Here is an 18,068-nt window from a genome sequence, read left to right on the forward strand (position 1 = left end):
GGTCGATAACGACGCTTTCTGTTTCTCTGGAACACACGTAAGGAAAGAATAGGATGGAATTAAAACAAGCGTAGTTATTCAGAATTCAGTTTAAAAAGAGGGCACCTATGCCCATTGATTGCTAATATTTGATCCTGTCTGCATGACCGTCAGTAAATCCTTAACATAACTTTTCTCCTCATTGGAAACCTACTTGCATATGAAGTATTGCGTGTTTTATACGTTAACGCACAGGATAGAATACAAGTGACCGGCTAAGATAAGGAATCATAAATTTTAATTCAAAGGAACCAATTTAACAAAATTTTCGGAAAGTGTACAGAACTGTGAAAGTAGAGGCAGCCCTCTTCTGCAAACAATTCTTACTCACCCCACCTCTATGCGCATATTTGATTGAAAGGCCTGTTAGGGTGCTTCCATACCCGCGTCGCTTTTAAAGCCTAATCTAAAATAAGGCTTCGGTACAAGGCAACGATAATTAACAAATTTTTGCCTCAAATATAAAAAACTGCTGCTTTCTAAAAATTATTTTGGTGGCGGTTCCCCCCCCCCCCCCCCTCCCATTCCCTGTCTCATGCAAGGCCGCTCTGCGAGCTGCTCAACCAGCATGCAAACATGGAGAGTGGACAGAGCCCTCCATGAATCCCAAGCCCGTGGACTCTTGGAGAAGTAAGGCCTTCAGTTATTTTGTTAAAATAAGTCTGTTCCTCCTTCTCCTCCTCCCTGCCTAACGAGGAGAAGGCACAGCCGTAGGCTGCCAGGCCACCCGCGCTGAGCAAGCGACCGTAGTGAGCTCCTCGATGTATTTAGTGCGGTTGCCCTGCTAGGCGCATTCTAGGATGTGGGGTATATATTGCCTTTGTGAGGAGATTAGCGCCTAGGGCGTCTGTTTCTAAGCCATGCACTGGTGCTTCTGTAATATTTGTGGAAGGCTTAGCCATTGGAGGGGGCAGGATCAGAAATATTCTGACCTTCTGGAGAGTTTGAATGTTTGGGATGCATATAAGCCACACTGTGTGGTTCCGAAGCACATCTACTGGGCTACAAAGTTCTTACAAATGGTGTACGTCCTTGAAGCCTGCTCTGTGGCAGGCGGCCCACCTGCCCATCGGGTTGTGGGCAACCTGCCTACACCTGTTGTGGGAACCTGCCAGGTTTACACGTGGCAGATTCGCCTGGGTAAAGGCAGCGCCTCCTAGAAAGCACCGGTAAAGTCCTAGGTGAAGAGTGCACATGGGTGACAGCTTTCAATGTAAATGCCTTCAGATAAAGGCTTTTAGGTAAAATTCGTTTAGCACGTAGCGACATTAAATGCCCAGGGTATCTAGTGCTAGCGCAAGGTATTCCGTGATCATTTATGCTAAACCATGTGCTGTTTTCTTGTTCCCAGTGGGTAGAGTATTGCAAGTTGAATGCTCCAATGATAAGCCTCCACAGTAATTGGGTTAAATTGCGCAGCTTACTTGGGCGGACAAGATCTGAGTATGAAAACGAACAGTGTGTAGTCGTGTGCTTCTTATTCAGACATACGCTACTTGCAGGCACATCGTCTGTGGGTTCGGGAGAAAACAGAATGAAGAACTCGCACTAAATCCAGCCAATTGTATATTAACGCCTGTCTTACCCTAAGTCGTTGGCGAAACAAAGGCTGAAATTTAATGCGATATGCATCAAATAGTTAAGTGCATCGCAGATCTCTGTCATGAGCAGTCGACTCAACCTTACTTCTGGCTGACATTGGCTGCGATAAGCGGCCAATGGTGAGGTCTGGTATCCAACCACCCAATGGCCGGGTCGCTTCCCACACACGCCTGAAAGTCGCGGGTAGAACTGTGTGACCACTGACATTGGGCCAAATGGGTGCGATATGAACAATGGAAAATGGACATCTCACAGAATATGGCCCCTGATGTGCTACCTACAGGCTTGATGAAAACAGCGAGAAAGCAAAATCTGCCTTGGGAACGTGCTACGAAATCGACTGAAAATCAATCTCTGCGATTTAAATTGGCGGGATGCCGCCGCGGTGACTCGGTGGTTATCGCTCTCGGCTGCTCACGCGAAAGATGCTGGTTCGACTCCGTCCGCGGCGGTTGCATTTCGATGGAGATGAAATGATAGAGGCCCATGTGGTGGACGATGTTAGTGCGCGTTAAATAACCCAATGTGGTGAAAATTTGCCGGAGCCACTCACTACGGCATCCGACATAGCCTGAGTAACTTTGGGACGCTAAAGCCCATAAAACCAAAGTTATTTTGGCCTGTCGGCAGTGCAGTGAGGGGTTTCATCTTTACATCGCCCTTTTGTGCAGCATGCTTGAAGCGACATCTTCCGCCTTAGTGTATGAAAGCGTCTGAGATTCACTGTCATTCGCCCAGTTGTTGGGCCTTAATGGGCAACGTCATAGTACCCCTAAGGTAGGGAGAGGCTTCTCACCTTGCTAATGCTCTCGAAGACCCCTTTTTCTTCTTCTTCCTCTAAAAACATGGCGTCTTCTTCTTCTTATGCTTCCTCTTATAGCGTGCCACGTACCCACATTGGGGGATTGGTCAATGTGTAGTGCCATAAACAAGGAAATTTCTATAGGAGGTAAACAAAAATCTTCAGCACCAAGCGTGAATTTGGAAAAACATGTATTCATAAAAAAACGATTGTAGAATACTCAAAGTAAGATAACAGACAGCATTCTGGTGAAAAAAGAAGAGCTCGAAGAATATTGGACCCGCTGCCTCTTCGTCAGATGCAATCATACCATAACGTTGATAAGGTGCGTCCGTATAATTAAAATATTTGGAAAGACGCAACATACGCAATCAGTGAAAATGAAAAGGTAGGTAAAAGATCTTTAGCCAGTGATTTTTACCTAAAAATGGGAATAATGTTTGTTTACAATTTTGTTTTTCAAATTGTACCGGAAATTGCAAAGAAAATGACACAAACACGTACAGGAATTGTGAGAGAAGTTGAAAAAATGTGAAATCTAATTTTATCACTTTCCGTTCTTAAGGCGGCTCGATCGCTCCCATAGTTACTGTATTCTATTCTGTTCTATTCTATGCGACAGAGGGAATTTGGTAGGATGTCATAAATCATGAATAGGGGCATACAAGCATCTCTCAAGTGAATATTATCTTAGTGATGTTCGGAAATATGAAGCGTTACAGTGCCTGTAACGCGGCACAAACGCGCTCTAGGAAAGTGGTTTATATTTGGGCCTGAGAGAAATCATCCGGTTTTCACGACATTTACCACCTGCTGCCACCTATTATGTGCAAGTATTTTAGAGAAAAAAAAAAGTCCCAGGTCTAGGCCACTCCGCCGCGGTGGGTATGTGCCAGCATTGTTTGAGGGCTACCTACCTAACTTACGCCAGAGTCGCGTTCGGATCTGCGTGTTTATCGGCACGGCTTGGTACCCGTTGTGCCGGTGGAAATGTTTGGGAATTTTACAGGTTGTGCAGCGAGTTGGTTCCATAGAGTGGCTGCTTTGCATTTTAGATTCGGCCAGAACTTGCGCGGCCAAGGTACTTGTGTGAGTGACGTGAGCGGCATAAGTACTGATGGCGCATGAATGTAAGGTACACCATCGCTTTTGCACCCTTCTCTCTGATAAGGATAAAAGCTATGTTTTCTGGACTCATGAATCTTTTACGGGCGAGTTGAGCAGTCGGACTGTACAAGTCCAGGAAGGCGTTATGATTGCATCTTGTAGGAATGGAGTCTGGCAAAAGTAACCATACAAGGCAGTTTCCTTCTCGGTCTATTTGAGCCCTTAGGAACTCCTCATGTCAAGTGGTCTAGAAAGGTATCGGCAAGGGATTGCCTTACCTTGCCCTAAGTGCTGCAATACAGGGCCAAGAACCAAACTTCATTGCTTGCCAGCTTATTAAAAAGACAGCATTTAAATCATAATTTTTTTACGAGAAAGATATTTTGCCTGGTTTAAGAGTGATGTTTGGGGGGCGAGTGGGTGTGCCATTTTAAAAACGAACCGCGCGACGTTTTATAGCAACGAAAGGAAAGACATACGAGGACAGCTGAATAGTCCGTTTTCACCACCACCGATCAGTTTGGTTATCTGGGAGCGTTCTGCGTGCCTTTGCCAGCGCCAGCACCTTGCAGGCACCAGAAGCAATTTTGTGGAAGGGCAATTACACGACTTTTTCAACTAGGTGGGTGCAGTAAACACAAGTGAAATCAGTAAATAAAGGCACAGTAAATCTTTATGTGAACAAAGTCGTAAGGCCGTGGTCATGCTGAATTGAAATACAGAAGGGAAAAATGAAACAAGCGTTGAGAAGCTGATCAATGCTATTTGACGTCAGGCTTTTTGACTATTCACACAAAAATGGACACAATATGTGTTCACTCAGAGCACGCAAGAACCATTAATACGCACAGTTAGAAACAATAAGAATGCTAATGTGTTGCTCCCAGCGCCGAGGCCTTGAAGACCCGAATTATACTTGTCGCAACATTTGTCTCTTGCGTCAGCGGTTTCCGTAGGGCCAGAGCGCAAAAACTGCCGCCACTATAACTCCGGTTGAAAGGCCGCATACAACGTCGATCACGTGGTGCTGGTGCTGCACCACTCGCTGCGCACACACCATTAAGGAGTAGGCGGTGAAAAGCACGCCCAAGAGCGCCGTCGAAAGAGGTCTGACCAGGCCACTCCACGTCTGGTGCCATTGGATGAACAGGAAAAAAGAATGGAAGCCCGCCACGGAAGCGTGCCCCGAAGGAAAGGAGCCGCCAGACTTCTTGCTCGATGCGCCAGAGCAGCGGTAGTTCGCTACGTCGCCCAGGTGATGCGTTGCCTCGACAATAATGTCATAGTAGAGGTCGCTGCTCTCTCTGAGATTCTCTGCGTCGTCGCTGCCTGGTGCCTTGCTCAAGAAAGGTGCTCCACTCAAGCTGCGCCTCGCAGTACCACTTTGCTCCGATATCGCTGCGGCCGTGACATTGCGGCTACCTGCAACACTGCAAAGTCACGTTATGTAGAGGAAGGTATAATACCTTCTGCTCACTAGTGCGCTCGTTTAAGCATTCGTGACAAACTCACAGTTCACAACATGAAACAGCGGGAACCTGACCTATTCTTGAGATTCATAATGTGTTGAAGTTAATAGAAGCTTCAGCACTGTAGAAATAAATTTTCGGATGCTTCGGAGATTGATTGTAGACGTGGTAAAAATCCGGGGAGGGATTGTATCAGGCAGCTAGGCTTGCTCAAGAACAAAACAGTGCTTAAGACTAGACGGTGCGCTGGACAGGAAACTTTCGCGCAAACATCTGTACAGGGCAAGTACACACTCAGTAATCTGCAAGCGTTTCTTCAGTGTCTCGGTGCCTCTTTGTGTTCTTTAGCAAATAAGCTCCAAAAGGCGAAATACTGCTAGCGTGGTGCTATTCGTGATGAAATTGCAGCGATTAACATATGTCTGGACTCCACAATAATTTATTCTTGTTAAGCAAAATGATCTGTCTTTCTACGAAAAGGAAAGTTTGGAATTCTGCTATGGAAGGCATGTCAAGCAAATAGCAAGCGAAAACAAGACAGAGAGATAAGAAAAAGAATAGGGAGAGACAAGAAGATAAAAATGAAAAGAACAGCAGGTGCAAAGGAGACAAAGCCTCCGCCAAGACAAAAATATGAAGGATATTGATAAGAGAAGAGAAAAGAATAGATGGAAAAGGGAAAGAAGAAACTAGAAGAGATGAAGACAAGTTAAGATGACACCATGAGGAAGACATAAGGAAACTCAATGGCGAGCAACAGAAAAAAAAGGGATGGATGAATAAGGAAAATAATAGGAAGAAACAGAAGAGGAGGAAGGAAAGAAGAAAAAGCAAAGGTGCAGAAAAACAAAAAAACATAAAAGAAACGGGAGGACTTAAAAGGGAACAGCGCAAACACGGGACGAAGAGAGGAACGTACAACACAGGTGGTGACTTACAACCGATGTTTATTCCAAAGATGAACACACATATTAAGTAGTCTCGAGGCAAGCTGTGAGCTCAGTCAACGTCAGGGGCGGTGTAAAATGACGGATAAAAGCGATGAAATCTTAAAGCTATGAAAGTTTTAACAAAGAACGAAGCCTGTGGGAAGGATGACAGGAGAGAATGCAAACAACAATATGCAGGTGAATAATGGGCATCAAGTCGGGCAAAAAAGGGAACCTGGCTAGCACTTGATGTAAAAGAGTTTAGCAAAGCAAAACAGTATGTGGCAAAGTATGACTCAGTCTGGCTAAGTTTGACTGGTGCCTTGAGCATATAAGGCTTTTTAAGAGAGAGGCCGGTAAGCCCAGGATTATCGAGAATCTTTTTTGGGCAGCTGCACGATAAAATTATGTGTAACATCGTTCTACTTACATGCTTGAAGCGAATAACAGCCATTTATTGTTGCTATTCTTCTTGTTCTAAAACAATGTTTAGCTTCGAATGTCTCAGTTCTGCGCAACAAAGCCTATATTACGATGTACGGCAGCGTACCGGTCCAACGAGAGCTGCGTAGCTGTGGTGACGTCATCCTGGCCAGGAGCATGGTTGTCTGGCCACTTTATGACGTTTCCACTTTTATCCGGCTCTGATGCAGCACTGCCAGTCGATGGTTCTGGAAGAATTCGTTTCTTTGGAATGAACGCAGTTGACACCCTGACAGTCGCGTGCAGAGGAATCACCACACTCTTGACAAAACATGTAGCCTGTTGCTTCTCCCATTTAAAGGACCGCCTATTATGGCGGCTTAGTGGCTGCGCAAATTGGCGGTGCTGTTCAATGTTGCCATCAAATCAAGAATAAAAAGGCAGCATTCAGATCATGAAGAGATACAAAACATCCGATTTCTGTGTGAGTCAGCGCACATTACGGAAGCAAGCGCGGTGGAAGCGAAGCCGGAGTCCTCCGCTACAATGGTGTCTCATAGTAAACGGGGAGCTTTTAGACGTAAGCCTCACATACGGTTTGGTTTATGGTTTATGGGTGGTTTAACGTCCTAAAGCGACTCAGGCCATGAGAGACACCGTAGTGAAGGGCTCCGGAAATTTCGACCGGCTGGGGTTCTTTAGCGTGCACTGACATCGCACATTACATGGGCCACTAGAATTTCGCCTCCATCGATATTCGACCGTCGCGGCCGGGATCGAACCCGCGTCTTTCGGGCCAGCAGCCGAGTGCCATAACCACTCAGCCACCGCGGCGGCTTGTAAGCCTCACGTCCGAAACAAAACTAATCGTTTATTTCTGAATTGGGTCCAGGTCGGCAGAGGTTGCGGAACGGTACATTGATACATGTGCCCCCATAGGGGTGCGTTAACTCGGGCCAGAACAGTAATTATGGCAAGCCGAAATATGATCATTGCAGGGACAACGTTTCTTATGTATTGCTCTGTCTTGCAGGGATAGTTGAAAGGTGTAGCGTTGCTAGTCAATCGAGTTCCGTGGGTATCTGGGTTAATGTTTTGGCTTCACTGTATTAGAGAACTAACGTTTAGATGTACTAACTACATAGGATAAACTATTTTTCCTGAAGTATTTGAAAACGACGATTATTCCATCGTTTGTGCTGATATTTATCACTACAAGCTACAGCCGTCATTCTACATACAGTACCCTTAAAGTGGACCCCATTTAATTCTTTAGGGTTCTTACCACTCACCTACAGCAACCTCTGTAATTATGCCATGTCCTAGCGAGTCTGTTCCTCGATGTAACTGGCCGGCGCCTCGTTCAGTTCCATGAGACAGCCGCTTATCAACGCACGCGGGGAGTTCTGTGCCGTTGGGTGCAGAGACCACGGGCCGGCACGAGTCGATGAAGTGTGGCCTCTTGACGTTGAGCACACTTTGGACGGTAAACACCATATCACCTGCACATGAATAATGAATAATACAGTTACCACTGCATTCCTATAGCTGGATAATGCATAGCACTCAGGAAAAGTTGGCGCTGTGATTTTGCTCAGTTATGCTTTCGAAGAACCATTTCTGATTCCTGATTTTATCTAATGACACGCACAATACAGGTGTCGAATTTATATGTCGAGTAGCGTTTAGAGGCCGGGGCGAGCTAATGACTGCTGCTCAGAGTCCCAATCAATACAAACACTTTGGCTGATGCCTGTCATGTTTTCGCACTAGAGCGCGCTGATGTACAGGAGCATTCTCTATAATCGTGTATGGCGCACAAAAGGTCGGGAAATCACACAAGTGTTGGCGTATCATACCACTGCCAACTGGGTGCGTATTGGTGTAACCGCCGGCTACCTCACGGTTAGGCGATGTCTACTTCTTTCCGCTCGTTTAAGAATGCGCAGCGCAACTACGGGGCGATAGCGACGAAGACTTTGACAGTTCCTTGTATGGTTAAGGAGAGGAGATCTGATGTCGTGCTAAGGGAAAAGAAACGGGTGGAGCGACGCTGGTGAGGAGCTAAAATGTCGTAAAAACTGCTCTGCTGCGGAAACGCACTCTGCACTTGGGTTCCAAAACTCGATTCTCGGCGATCTGGAGGCATTCTGATCCGAATCATGAGATTGTTGAATCCGCGTCACTGCACTACTCACGGATGGAGCAATACCTCGGCAGGCGGCGGGACGGTAGGGAAGTCAGTGCGGCCAACGAGAAACACACAAGGTCTTAAAGGAATCGAGTTCGCAAGGAAGCGATGCTTTCCAGTCGAGCTTCTCGCCTGTTCTGTCATTTTCTAATAATTAGAAGAGCTTTGAAAATTAAGTTACTAGCTTTTAGATGGGCGACTTACTAAGGTAGGATCATGTCGCATTGATTGCACTCATAAGAGACTTTAGTTTGACGCACAGATGTTAAACGCGTCGAACTTGAAGGTCAAGCCAAAATGTGAATTTACCTTACTCGTTTCTAAAACGAGGCTGAAGGTGATCGCTAATGCCACAAGTACTACACTGAATAGTACGCACAACTAGCTTTAAATGGGTTAGTGCTTACTGCTAGAAGGGCCCACCGCTTTAAAAGCTGGAGGATAGGCATTGATGGCCGCTTCAATGCTCGAAGTCTTCTTCCTCATTTAAAGCAGGCTACAATCTTTTCCTTGGTTCTTTTTCAGCAAAGCATGTTTATGTTTTTCCATTTATCCTTTCATGTAGTTTCGAGATACCCTTTATATCCAGGTCACGTGACATTTGTATATATTGTTACGTGACAACAAGCCGATGAAGAAGGAACATGAAGGATGGTGATGGTGTTATTTCAATGGCCCTGACGACTTCGCGCTCCCACTCCCGCTCGATCCAGTGCAGAGTTCGTTGTTTTCTTGTGCGCCACAATACCTTCACAACTTCGGCGAATTTGGCAAAACCCTTACTCTGGCGTGTCGCAGAAACACCAGGCTCGATATTTTTTCAGCTTCACGCAATAACTACAATAGGCGCAGGCGTACTTATAAATACGTGACATAAGAGCAACGAAAATAAGTGCTTTCCTTAGAATTTGACTTTTGAAGCCCAATCTATATGCACCTGAACTATATGCAATTTATCGCCTTTGTTTCACTGTTTCCGTTCTTCTTTTTGCAGTGAATGACAGTTGTGTACTTTAAGCGTTTTGTATTGACCACGCATTGATGTGACTGCTGTGGCCCGCCCACAAGCGCTCTGCGCACACACTACGTACTGCATATATATATGTGTGTGTGTGCGTGTGTGTGTGTGTGTGTGTGCGTGCGTGCGTGCGTGCGTGTGTGTGTGTGCGTGTGTGCGTGCGTGTGCGTGTGTGTGTGTTTGTGCGTGCGTGTGCGTGTGTGTGTGTGCGTGCGTGTGTGTGCGTGTGTGTGTGTGTGCGCGCGCTTGCGTGCGTGCGTGCGTGCGTGTGTGTGTGCGTGCGTGTGTGTGTGCGTTTGTGTGTGTGCGTGTGTGTGCGTGCGTGTGCGTGCGTGTGCGTGTGTGCGTGCGTGTGTGCGTGTGCGCGCGTGTGTGTGTGTGTGTGTGTGTGTGTGTGTGTGTTTGTGTGCGTGCGTGTGTGTGTGTGTGTGTGCGTGCGTGTGTGTGTGTGTGCATGTGCGTGTGTGTGTATGTGTGTGTGTCGTGCAATAAAATTTGGATGATGTTTGCGGCAACCATTCTCTTCTATTTCTTTACAGACATAGAGTGAACTGTTGGACATCACCGAGAAGGATGGCGCCCACGTAGAATCGGCGCAGGCGCCGAGCCGCCCAGTACGAGGCCTCCGCAGGTTTCAGGCCTGGTCTGCGAAACAGGAGAGGCAGAACAAAGGCGGCTCCTGACGCGCCCGCAAACGCCAGAAAAGGCTTCGTCGGCAACGTGTCCCTCTCGAGCGGCACCCGAAGGGCCGGATCGTCGCAGCGGAAAGGAGAAGAGGGAGTATTGCGTCGTCCTCCTGCATTCATTGAGAGAGAGAACATACGGCGGCTATCAACTTGAGGTTCAGCACGTCAAAAATTTTTAGCTCTCATGCATGAACCGGTTATCGCTTTATTGCCTTCCCATAGATATTTTTTTGCCTGTTAGTAGTCTATAGCTAAACAAGTTTATAGACAGTCCATAGACTTCTTATAGCCCCTATTGCCTTCCCATACATATTTCTTTTTGTCTATTAATAGTCTATACACTGTATATTGGCAAAAGTGTGTAAACATGTATGGCCATAAATCTACAGATTGCCTATAGACTGTCTATGGGATGTCTATTGCCTTTAGTTTGTTTCTAGGGTTTGTCTATTGATATGATATAGAGTTTCTCGACAAAAGTCTATGGACAGTCTACAAAATGTCTAAATAAATTTTTGTAAGAGTTCCTTTCAGTACCCGATATCTGGCGCAAGTATATGGCGTCTCTTGTGATAAATAAAAGCCAAATATTTCATTCTGATTGACGCATATAACCAGAACATAATTATGAAACAGACCGCTGCGGTCGCATCTAGATGGATTCGAAATGCTAGGGACCCGTGTACTGTGCGATGTCAGTGCACGTTAAAGAAACGTAGGTGGTCGAAATTATTCGGAGCCCTCCACTGCTGCGTCCCTCACAGCCTGACTCGCTTGGACACGTTAAACACCAGAGCAAAAACAAACAAGCAGACAAACTAATGTTTTCACACGTGAAGTTTGCATTTATATACCAGGTGCTTCAGGAAAGTTCGCTACTATTCTAAAAATTAAGGTTTTTGAGGTAAAGAACAGCAGCAAAGTGGTGAGGAGGGAGGACCACCGTAGCCCGGGAGGGGCATAGCCTTTCGCGTGATACGTGGGTCACGGAGGGGAACGAATTTATTGACTTCGCTTTGAGTCATTCCGAAGAGGGGCGGTTTCCTAATGGCACAAGAAATAGCCTAGATTAGTTGAGCCACAGAGGCGAGGTTATTGGCGTTTTCGAAATTTTATAAACTGATGTCGCCATTTTCAACGGTCGGCTACAAGCATTTAATTGCAATAGGGCTCCAATCCCTGATAGTTAAGTTCATCTTGAGAATTTAGTTTATCTCTTTACTACACTACGTGACTGGCCTGTTTTTTGACGCCCGCCAACACTCGTATTGCAGTGCTGCTGCAGATTCTCTTTACCCTAAAAAGCCTGTTTTTAATTTAGTAACGAGCTCCCTTGAAATACGAGGAAGACTATGGCTTGCGATGTCAGTCTTTGAGAGCTACCACGTTCAAATTGCTCATGTTCCCACAATGAAAGTCTACACGAAAAGATGCCATGTAGAAAATTTGTTACTAAGCAATACATAACACGGAGATATCAGCTAGATACCTTGCAGCTAGTGCGAATGTTCATATTTCTCATACACACGACCACAATGTTCAATGAGGCAGTACCCTAAAGAACTGTGATAACCACACACGCATCACATGCAAAGACTGACTATCATATCACAGCTGCTATCATCGCAGCAGAAAACTGACAACCGATGCAGATCCTAATCGAATATTTTATCACAAAGTGTTTGCCCTTCACGTTTCACACTACTGTCTTGAGTCTATCCCCAAATTTTCAAGAATCACTCTGCGGTGCCACCAGAGAACCCTTCCTTAATTATCGTTGTTAACAGAGGGAACTTACTGGAATGTCATCCTAAACGCATGGCTCCTAATGGCGCACTCCACAGTAATACTGGTATAATTCGTTATGAGGAACAGAAGCGCTCAGTAACTGTTTACTTTTGTGTCAGGAACTAAAACGCGGCGTGGGGGAAGGGAAAATAGAGGGAAAGAAAGCAATCAAGAAAAAAAAATGCACGGGCAAACATAGGATCTGTAACAACTTGCAACCAATCCGCGGGAGCAGTTATTGGTTGTACATTTCGTTTCTCATTGATCTCCTGCGCATTGCGTCTTTAGTAGATTTTGGCGCCGCTTATTGGCTTCGCGGCTGCATCGGCTTTCGTGGGCGGAGCCTGAGGAACCTGAGTTATGCCAGATGCATTTTTAGCGGTCGATACCCACGGGCGCAGACACCAGTGCTCGCGCTCCCGCACACACACGCACACACACGAACCAGCCACAAACAGAACACACGCACGCCTGCAGGTACCACGGCATTCTTGTGGGAAGCGCCCTACACAGGATGTTCTGCCTGAGGCGGTCAGCAACATTTACAAACAGGCTTTTGGAGTTTTAGGAAGACTTTCATGGCATAGCACTGTAAGCGGTGTAGTGCTTCCGAATACGGCTAAGATGTGCTCAGTAGCAGCTTGATTAAATTTATATTCATTGTTAAAATTTTTAACAATTAACGCGGCTTTCTTATATACTGAGAGGCTTGTTGCCGACCGTAAGTTGTATCCATTGTAGTTATTACAAGCTAAAAAATTACATTCTCGTTGCCGCTTTAGCGTATGCTATTTTTGGAGGCACACGACCAAAATCAACATCGCGCGACCAGCAAAAGCGCTAGCCACTCCTAGGAGTGCGTGTCACAGACGGGCGTGCCTGTTAGGTGCACTGTGCTTGCTCGCCTCTCCCATCGGGCACTGCAAACGATGCACATGAGATTCGCCCCGATCTGTCACGTGCGTTTGCACCAGGCGTAGCTGGCACTCCCTCTGCGTGGGCTGTTTCGCTTGCAGCCGTGTGCGTCCTCAAAGTTAATTGCTCTGCAGCGTTGAAGCGACAGTTAGGAAAAGCGAAAACCGGAGATAGACATTACTTGCGGCGGGCATCAAGCCTGACAGTGAATAAGGAAGCTAACATAGCAATTAAAAAGTAAGCTATAGAATATTAGTTAACCAGCCTGCCAGCTAGCATAGCACGTCTTAGCTGTATTCTGATGCACTGCCTCGCTAAGCATACTATGCAGAAAAATTCGGTCTTGAATATCAAGAAGCATGCTTTAAAAAATTGCTGACAGTAGGTGAAACATCCTGTACTGCTCATGCAGTGCAAGAAGCGCCGTAGTTGTGAACTTGAACCCAATCTGTTTCTTTACTGTGCACTGACATCGGACAGTACACGGGCATGTTGTGTTTTGCCTTAATCGGAGCGCTGCCGCTGCGGTGTAATGACGTTTTGTACACGGCAGATCGATGTAATATGAAGGGCTAGTGGGGTAAGAACCACGACGAAAAATTCGGCATGAAAAACGGTAATGGCGGATCCACAACTGCCGCGGGCAGTTGCAAGTGGGATGGCAGCCGAGTGCAGAGCATGTGATTTAGCAGCTGCACCGTGGCGCCACGCAGTGGAGTTTGAGAGAAAATGGTGCGCTATAATGTAAGTAGCGCTCGGAGGAAGGGCACAGACGCTGCAAAACTAATATTGCGGAAGTGAAAGGCAATTTCCCGTGATCCATTTAACACTTAATATTGGCTATTATGCTCGTCGAATAATATGTTACCCCTCTATGAGAACTTTAATGTAAGCTCTGTACAGGTGTTCCTCTTGGATGATGCGATAACGCTGGTTAGATATACTAGCAGAATCATCGTGGTCACACAATATCCAGTCAAGTAGATTTTTGCCTCCTTGTGCACACTATCCAAACTTGAACTTTATCCTTTTTATTTATTTTGCTGTGTTACATTTGCCCTCCCAATTACTTTTAAAAGAGATCAACCAGTTATAGCAAGACTAGATTGATTCAACAAAACATGCATGCACTAGAATGGAGGATTGCAAGAACATTCTCTCTAATGTTTTAAAAGGGGCACGTTCAGCGCACACTATGGCGGGATGCTATTTGGAAAGCTGACCGAATCTTTCGCCGTGCTGCATAGCCCCATTAAATTGGCACTGACCTTGGATGATGACAATGGCGTACCCAAAGGCGAAGACAAGAGCCACGGCGTACACAGCGCCTCTGGCGGAGTAGTCGGGGAAGAAAGTTACCATGAAGATTTTGAAAAGTTCTCCAGGGCCTTCATTGACCTTGTCAGGCTCTTTTATACTCTCTGGACCAGCACTCGCTCCTCCGGTGTCTCGTGCATCAAGCATGACCTGCACAGGAAGAGAAGAACCCGCTCGAGAAAAGCAAGCAGAATTGGGCGGCAGAAAACTTACGCGTTCAGGTTCGTGAAGGTGACAGACATCTGTAGTCGAGCAGTGAGCTTCAGTACTGTACTGCGCAACACAGGGTTGATTCCAGCTAGAGCAAAAAGTGTGATTCATCTGGATGAACAGGCACATGCCCTTATTTCGCTTTTATAGACCGAAGCAGAAGTAATGCGACCTAAGGATATGATGTTGAGTTCTGATTCATATTACTGCCATTAGAAAAAACAGCAAAGCAATCCTATAGCTTACGCGCTTAGCGCGTCGCATGAATAATAAAATAGAATTCTGGCAACTGGGTAATAAATAAATTAAATAAATTAGGGATAAATAGGGATTAAATAAATTAGAAATAACATGATGTCTATAAAACATGATATTTTAGCGGATGAAATGGCTATAGTACAGGTGAGAGCTTTACGAATGTAAGCTGGTTGCCGACGGCCCAGAGCCGAGAACAGTCTTAGCGCGCCTCTCTACTCTTCGTCCTCAATGTCCTCGGCGTAACAATTGCCCCGAGGGCAGATGATTCTTGTCCCGGAGAAAATTAGGTATATCGACGATGGCAGCGCTTCAAGCGAGCCACATGGACAACTTGTGTCTTGCGGGAACAGCGCTTATCCGTCGTCACCTTGGCGACGACGTAATTCACGTCATTATGTTGGTCCAACACAACGAAGGGGCCATCGTACTCGTGCAGGAACTTCTCATACAATCCTCGCTTGCGGATTGGCGTCCAAAGCCAGACAGTCTCCGGGAGAGTAAGGCACCGGACAATGACGCAGGTCGTAATATTCTTTCGAACGGCGTTGTGAGGCCAGGGTACGTAAGCGGGCCATACGACGGGCTTCTTGGACACGGCATGGTATCTGGCCAACGGTCACGTTTACGTTGGGGGAAAACGGGAAGATGGTATCGAGAAAAACGCGGGGAGTTCTGGCATAGAGCAAATAGAATGGAGAATGCCCGGTGACCTTGTGATTGGCCGTGTTATAGGGGTACGTCACATAGGGTAGCACTGAGTCCCAGTTGCGATGATCAGATGATACGTACATAGACAACATGGTTGTGAGAGTACGCTTGGTGCGCTCGGTAATACCGTTGGTAGGCGAGTGGTAAGGTGTGGAGTGTCGGTAGTCCGATCCACAAATTCGGGGCATTTCTTCCACGGCATCAGCAGTAAATTGCCTTCCACGATCACTTATTATTACACGGAGTGCGCCATGGCGAAGAATAATAGTGTGTAGGGGAAACGTTGAAACATTACCAGCCTTTGAGGTAACGAGAGCAGCGGTCTCCATGTATCTGGTGAGATTGTCTACACACACAATCACCCAGCGGCATCCCTCTAAAGACTGGGAAAAGAACAAGTAGGTCAATTCCAACCTTTTCAAAAAGAGAAGTGGTTGATTTGACGGGTTTCAAAGGACAGACCGGCGTGGTGGCGTGGTGGTTCGTGCTCTAAATCGTTGACATTGTTCACTTGTTTCGACGAACTGCTTTGTAGTCTTATAAACTGGCGGCCCAATAAAAACACTGGCGAATTCGGTGCAGAATGCGAGAGAAGCCTAGGTGTCCAGATGTGATGTCATCGTGCATAGCGTGCAAAACTTGCCCGCAGAAACTTTTGGATCGACCAAAAGCAAAGCAGCACCATCGACGGATTAGTTCTTTTGTAACAAAATGCCATCTTCGACAGTAAATGGCGTTGAATCATTTCTGCCTTATGCCGCTTCAGTAAGAACTGCAGTGAGTGGTCGCTACGTTGCTCTCGCCGAAAGGTCGCCATACTGGGGAAAGTCGGCGCGATCGAGGCAAAACACCCTTCGAAACAGTCTTCATCGTTGACTGAGACCGGCAATGGGTGGCGTCACAAGCAGTCTGTAGCAGCGTGATGGTGGCCACTTTTGTGCGAGACAGCAAAGGTATATTCTTGTAAGCGCAATGCCGAACGCCACACGAGCAGATGCATCATGAAGTCCATGGAGCCAGCAGTCAGCTCCCACAATACCTTGTAAACTACCTCCAAGGCCTCTTCTTCTTTATCTCTCTGGTCATCAAGGCCTTCCATAGTCTCATCAAGCATTTCTTTTATAATTCCTGCTTTTATAACAGGCTCTTCGGACACATTCACGATCCAGAGGTGTGCACGACCACCCACTGCTTTTTCGCCCCGTTCGAAACATCTGGCTCGACGACTATTCAGTGTATTCCCACGAAATGTTCGGATGATTTCACGGGTACAAATGATGCCGTCATCGCAGGCAGCAGCAAATATTCCGTCAACCCCCAAGATAACGTCATGTGTTCCACGTCTTAACACAACGAATTCTGTTCTGTAGCGCTCGTCACCAAGCACAACTGAAGCTGAGCACAGGCCAAACGGAACTAAAGTTTCACCCCCAACTCCACAAAACGCACCGGTTCTGTCCCACAGAAACATAACTTTGTGTCCAAGGCGGTTCTAAATGAAAGGCTCATAACTGACACAGCAGCACCAGTATCAACCAAAAAAAGCATCCGTTTCAACATTATCAACACACACTGGCACTTTTTGCTCTTTAATATGATGATGGACAGAAGTATTCGAGAAATTGACCGTCCGGCGACCTTACCTCCATCGAACGCACCACCTAGTTTCCCAGTAGTGGAGAAACGAAGCGGCGAAGTGGGGATGATGAACGGCCTTGTCGCTGCGGCGGCGGAGTGATACTGCGATCGGAGACAGGGGAGTCATTGCATGCACCTCGGTGGGGAGGAGGAGTCCGATAGAAGGTAGCGGGCAGCTGCTTCCACTGGGCGTCATTCCTGAAGCGTTGTGCGCGTTTTGCAGGGGGTCGAGAAAGTTGACGACGCGGGCAAAAGCGAGAGATGTGTCCGCTGCACCCACAGCCGTAACATATGGGCGGCTGGTGGCTCTTAGAGCTCATTTGAGGATCCCAGGGAGGTTGAGGAAAGGCGACAGACGCGCGACGAGGCGCACCACGAGGCACTTCATCAGGATGGGACGGACGCTGCTCGAAATAAGGGTGCGACGTCGATTCCCGGGTCCACTCGGAACCGGAGTTGTAACATGGTTCGTTGTTATTTGGTGCAGTCCATGGCGTGCGCTGTTCTCATGATGGCAGGGACCTCGATGTCTATTGGTAGCAGAGATCAAAATTTGTACGTTGACGCTGAGCAGCCAACTCCTGGCGTACGATCCTCCTGACTATAGAAGCGATGTCTTCTGGCACAGGGATGTCGACCCTGGTTACGGTTGTCACTTTGGAAAGGTGGCCGAATTTGGGCGCTATCCGGCGTGCTTTAAGCGCCTAAAATGCACAACACTGCTTTATGACGTCTGCAGCCGTAGCAAGGGTGTAGCGTGAAATAAGGAAGTGATACACCTCCTCAGCAACCCCCTTGAGAAGGTGCCCTACCTTGTCATCTTCTAGAATCTGCCGGTTGACAATGTGACAAAGTGTCAAGACTTCCCCGATGTACCGCGTGCATGTTTCACCGGGGAGCTGGGCTCTGTGGGAAAGTTGCTGCTCAGCACGTTCCTTCTTCGCAAGGGTATCTCCGAAGGATTTGCT

General features: G+C 46.9%; 1 protein-coding gene across 1 annotated transcript; it reads right to left on the minus strand.

The window, feature by feature from the left end:
- Positions 1 to 4,476: 4,476 nt before the first annotated feature.
- Positions 4,477 to 10,386, minus strand: LOC144108207 (uncharacterized). The gene is made up of 4 exons (XM_077641486.1): positions 10,146 to 10,386; positions 7,664 to 7,873; positions 6,499 to 6,619; positions 4,477 to 4,980 (listed from the first exon to the last, which is right to left on the minus strand). Exons 1-4 carry the CDS (start codon positions 10,384 to 10,386, stop codon positions 4,491 to 4,493), a joined length of 1,062 nt encoding a protein of 353 aa, XP_077497612.1. The 3' UTR covers positions 4,477 to 4,490.
- Positions 10,387 to 18,068: the final 7,682 nt, after the last annotated feature.

Source organism: Amblyomma americanum, chromosome 10 (genome assembly GCF_052857255.1).
Source record: "Amblyomma americanum isolate KBUSLIRL-KWMA chromosome 10, ASM5285725v1, whole genome shotgun sequence".
Classification (NCBI taxonomy): Eukaryota; Metazoa; Arthropoda; class Arachnida; order Ixodida; family Ixodidae; genus Amblyomma; species Amblyomma americanum.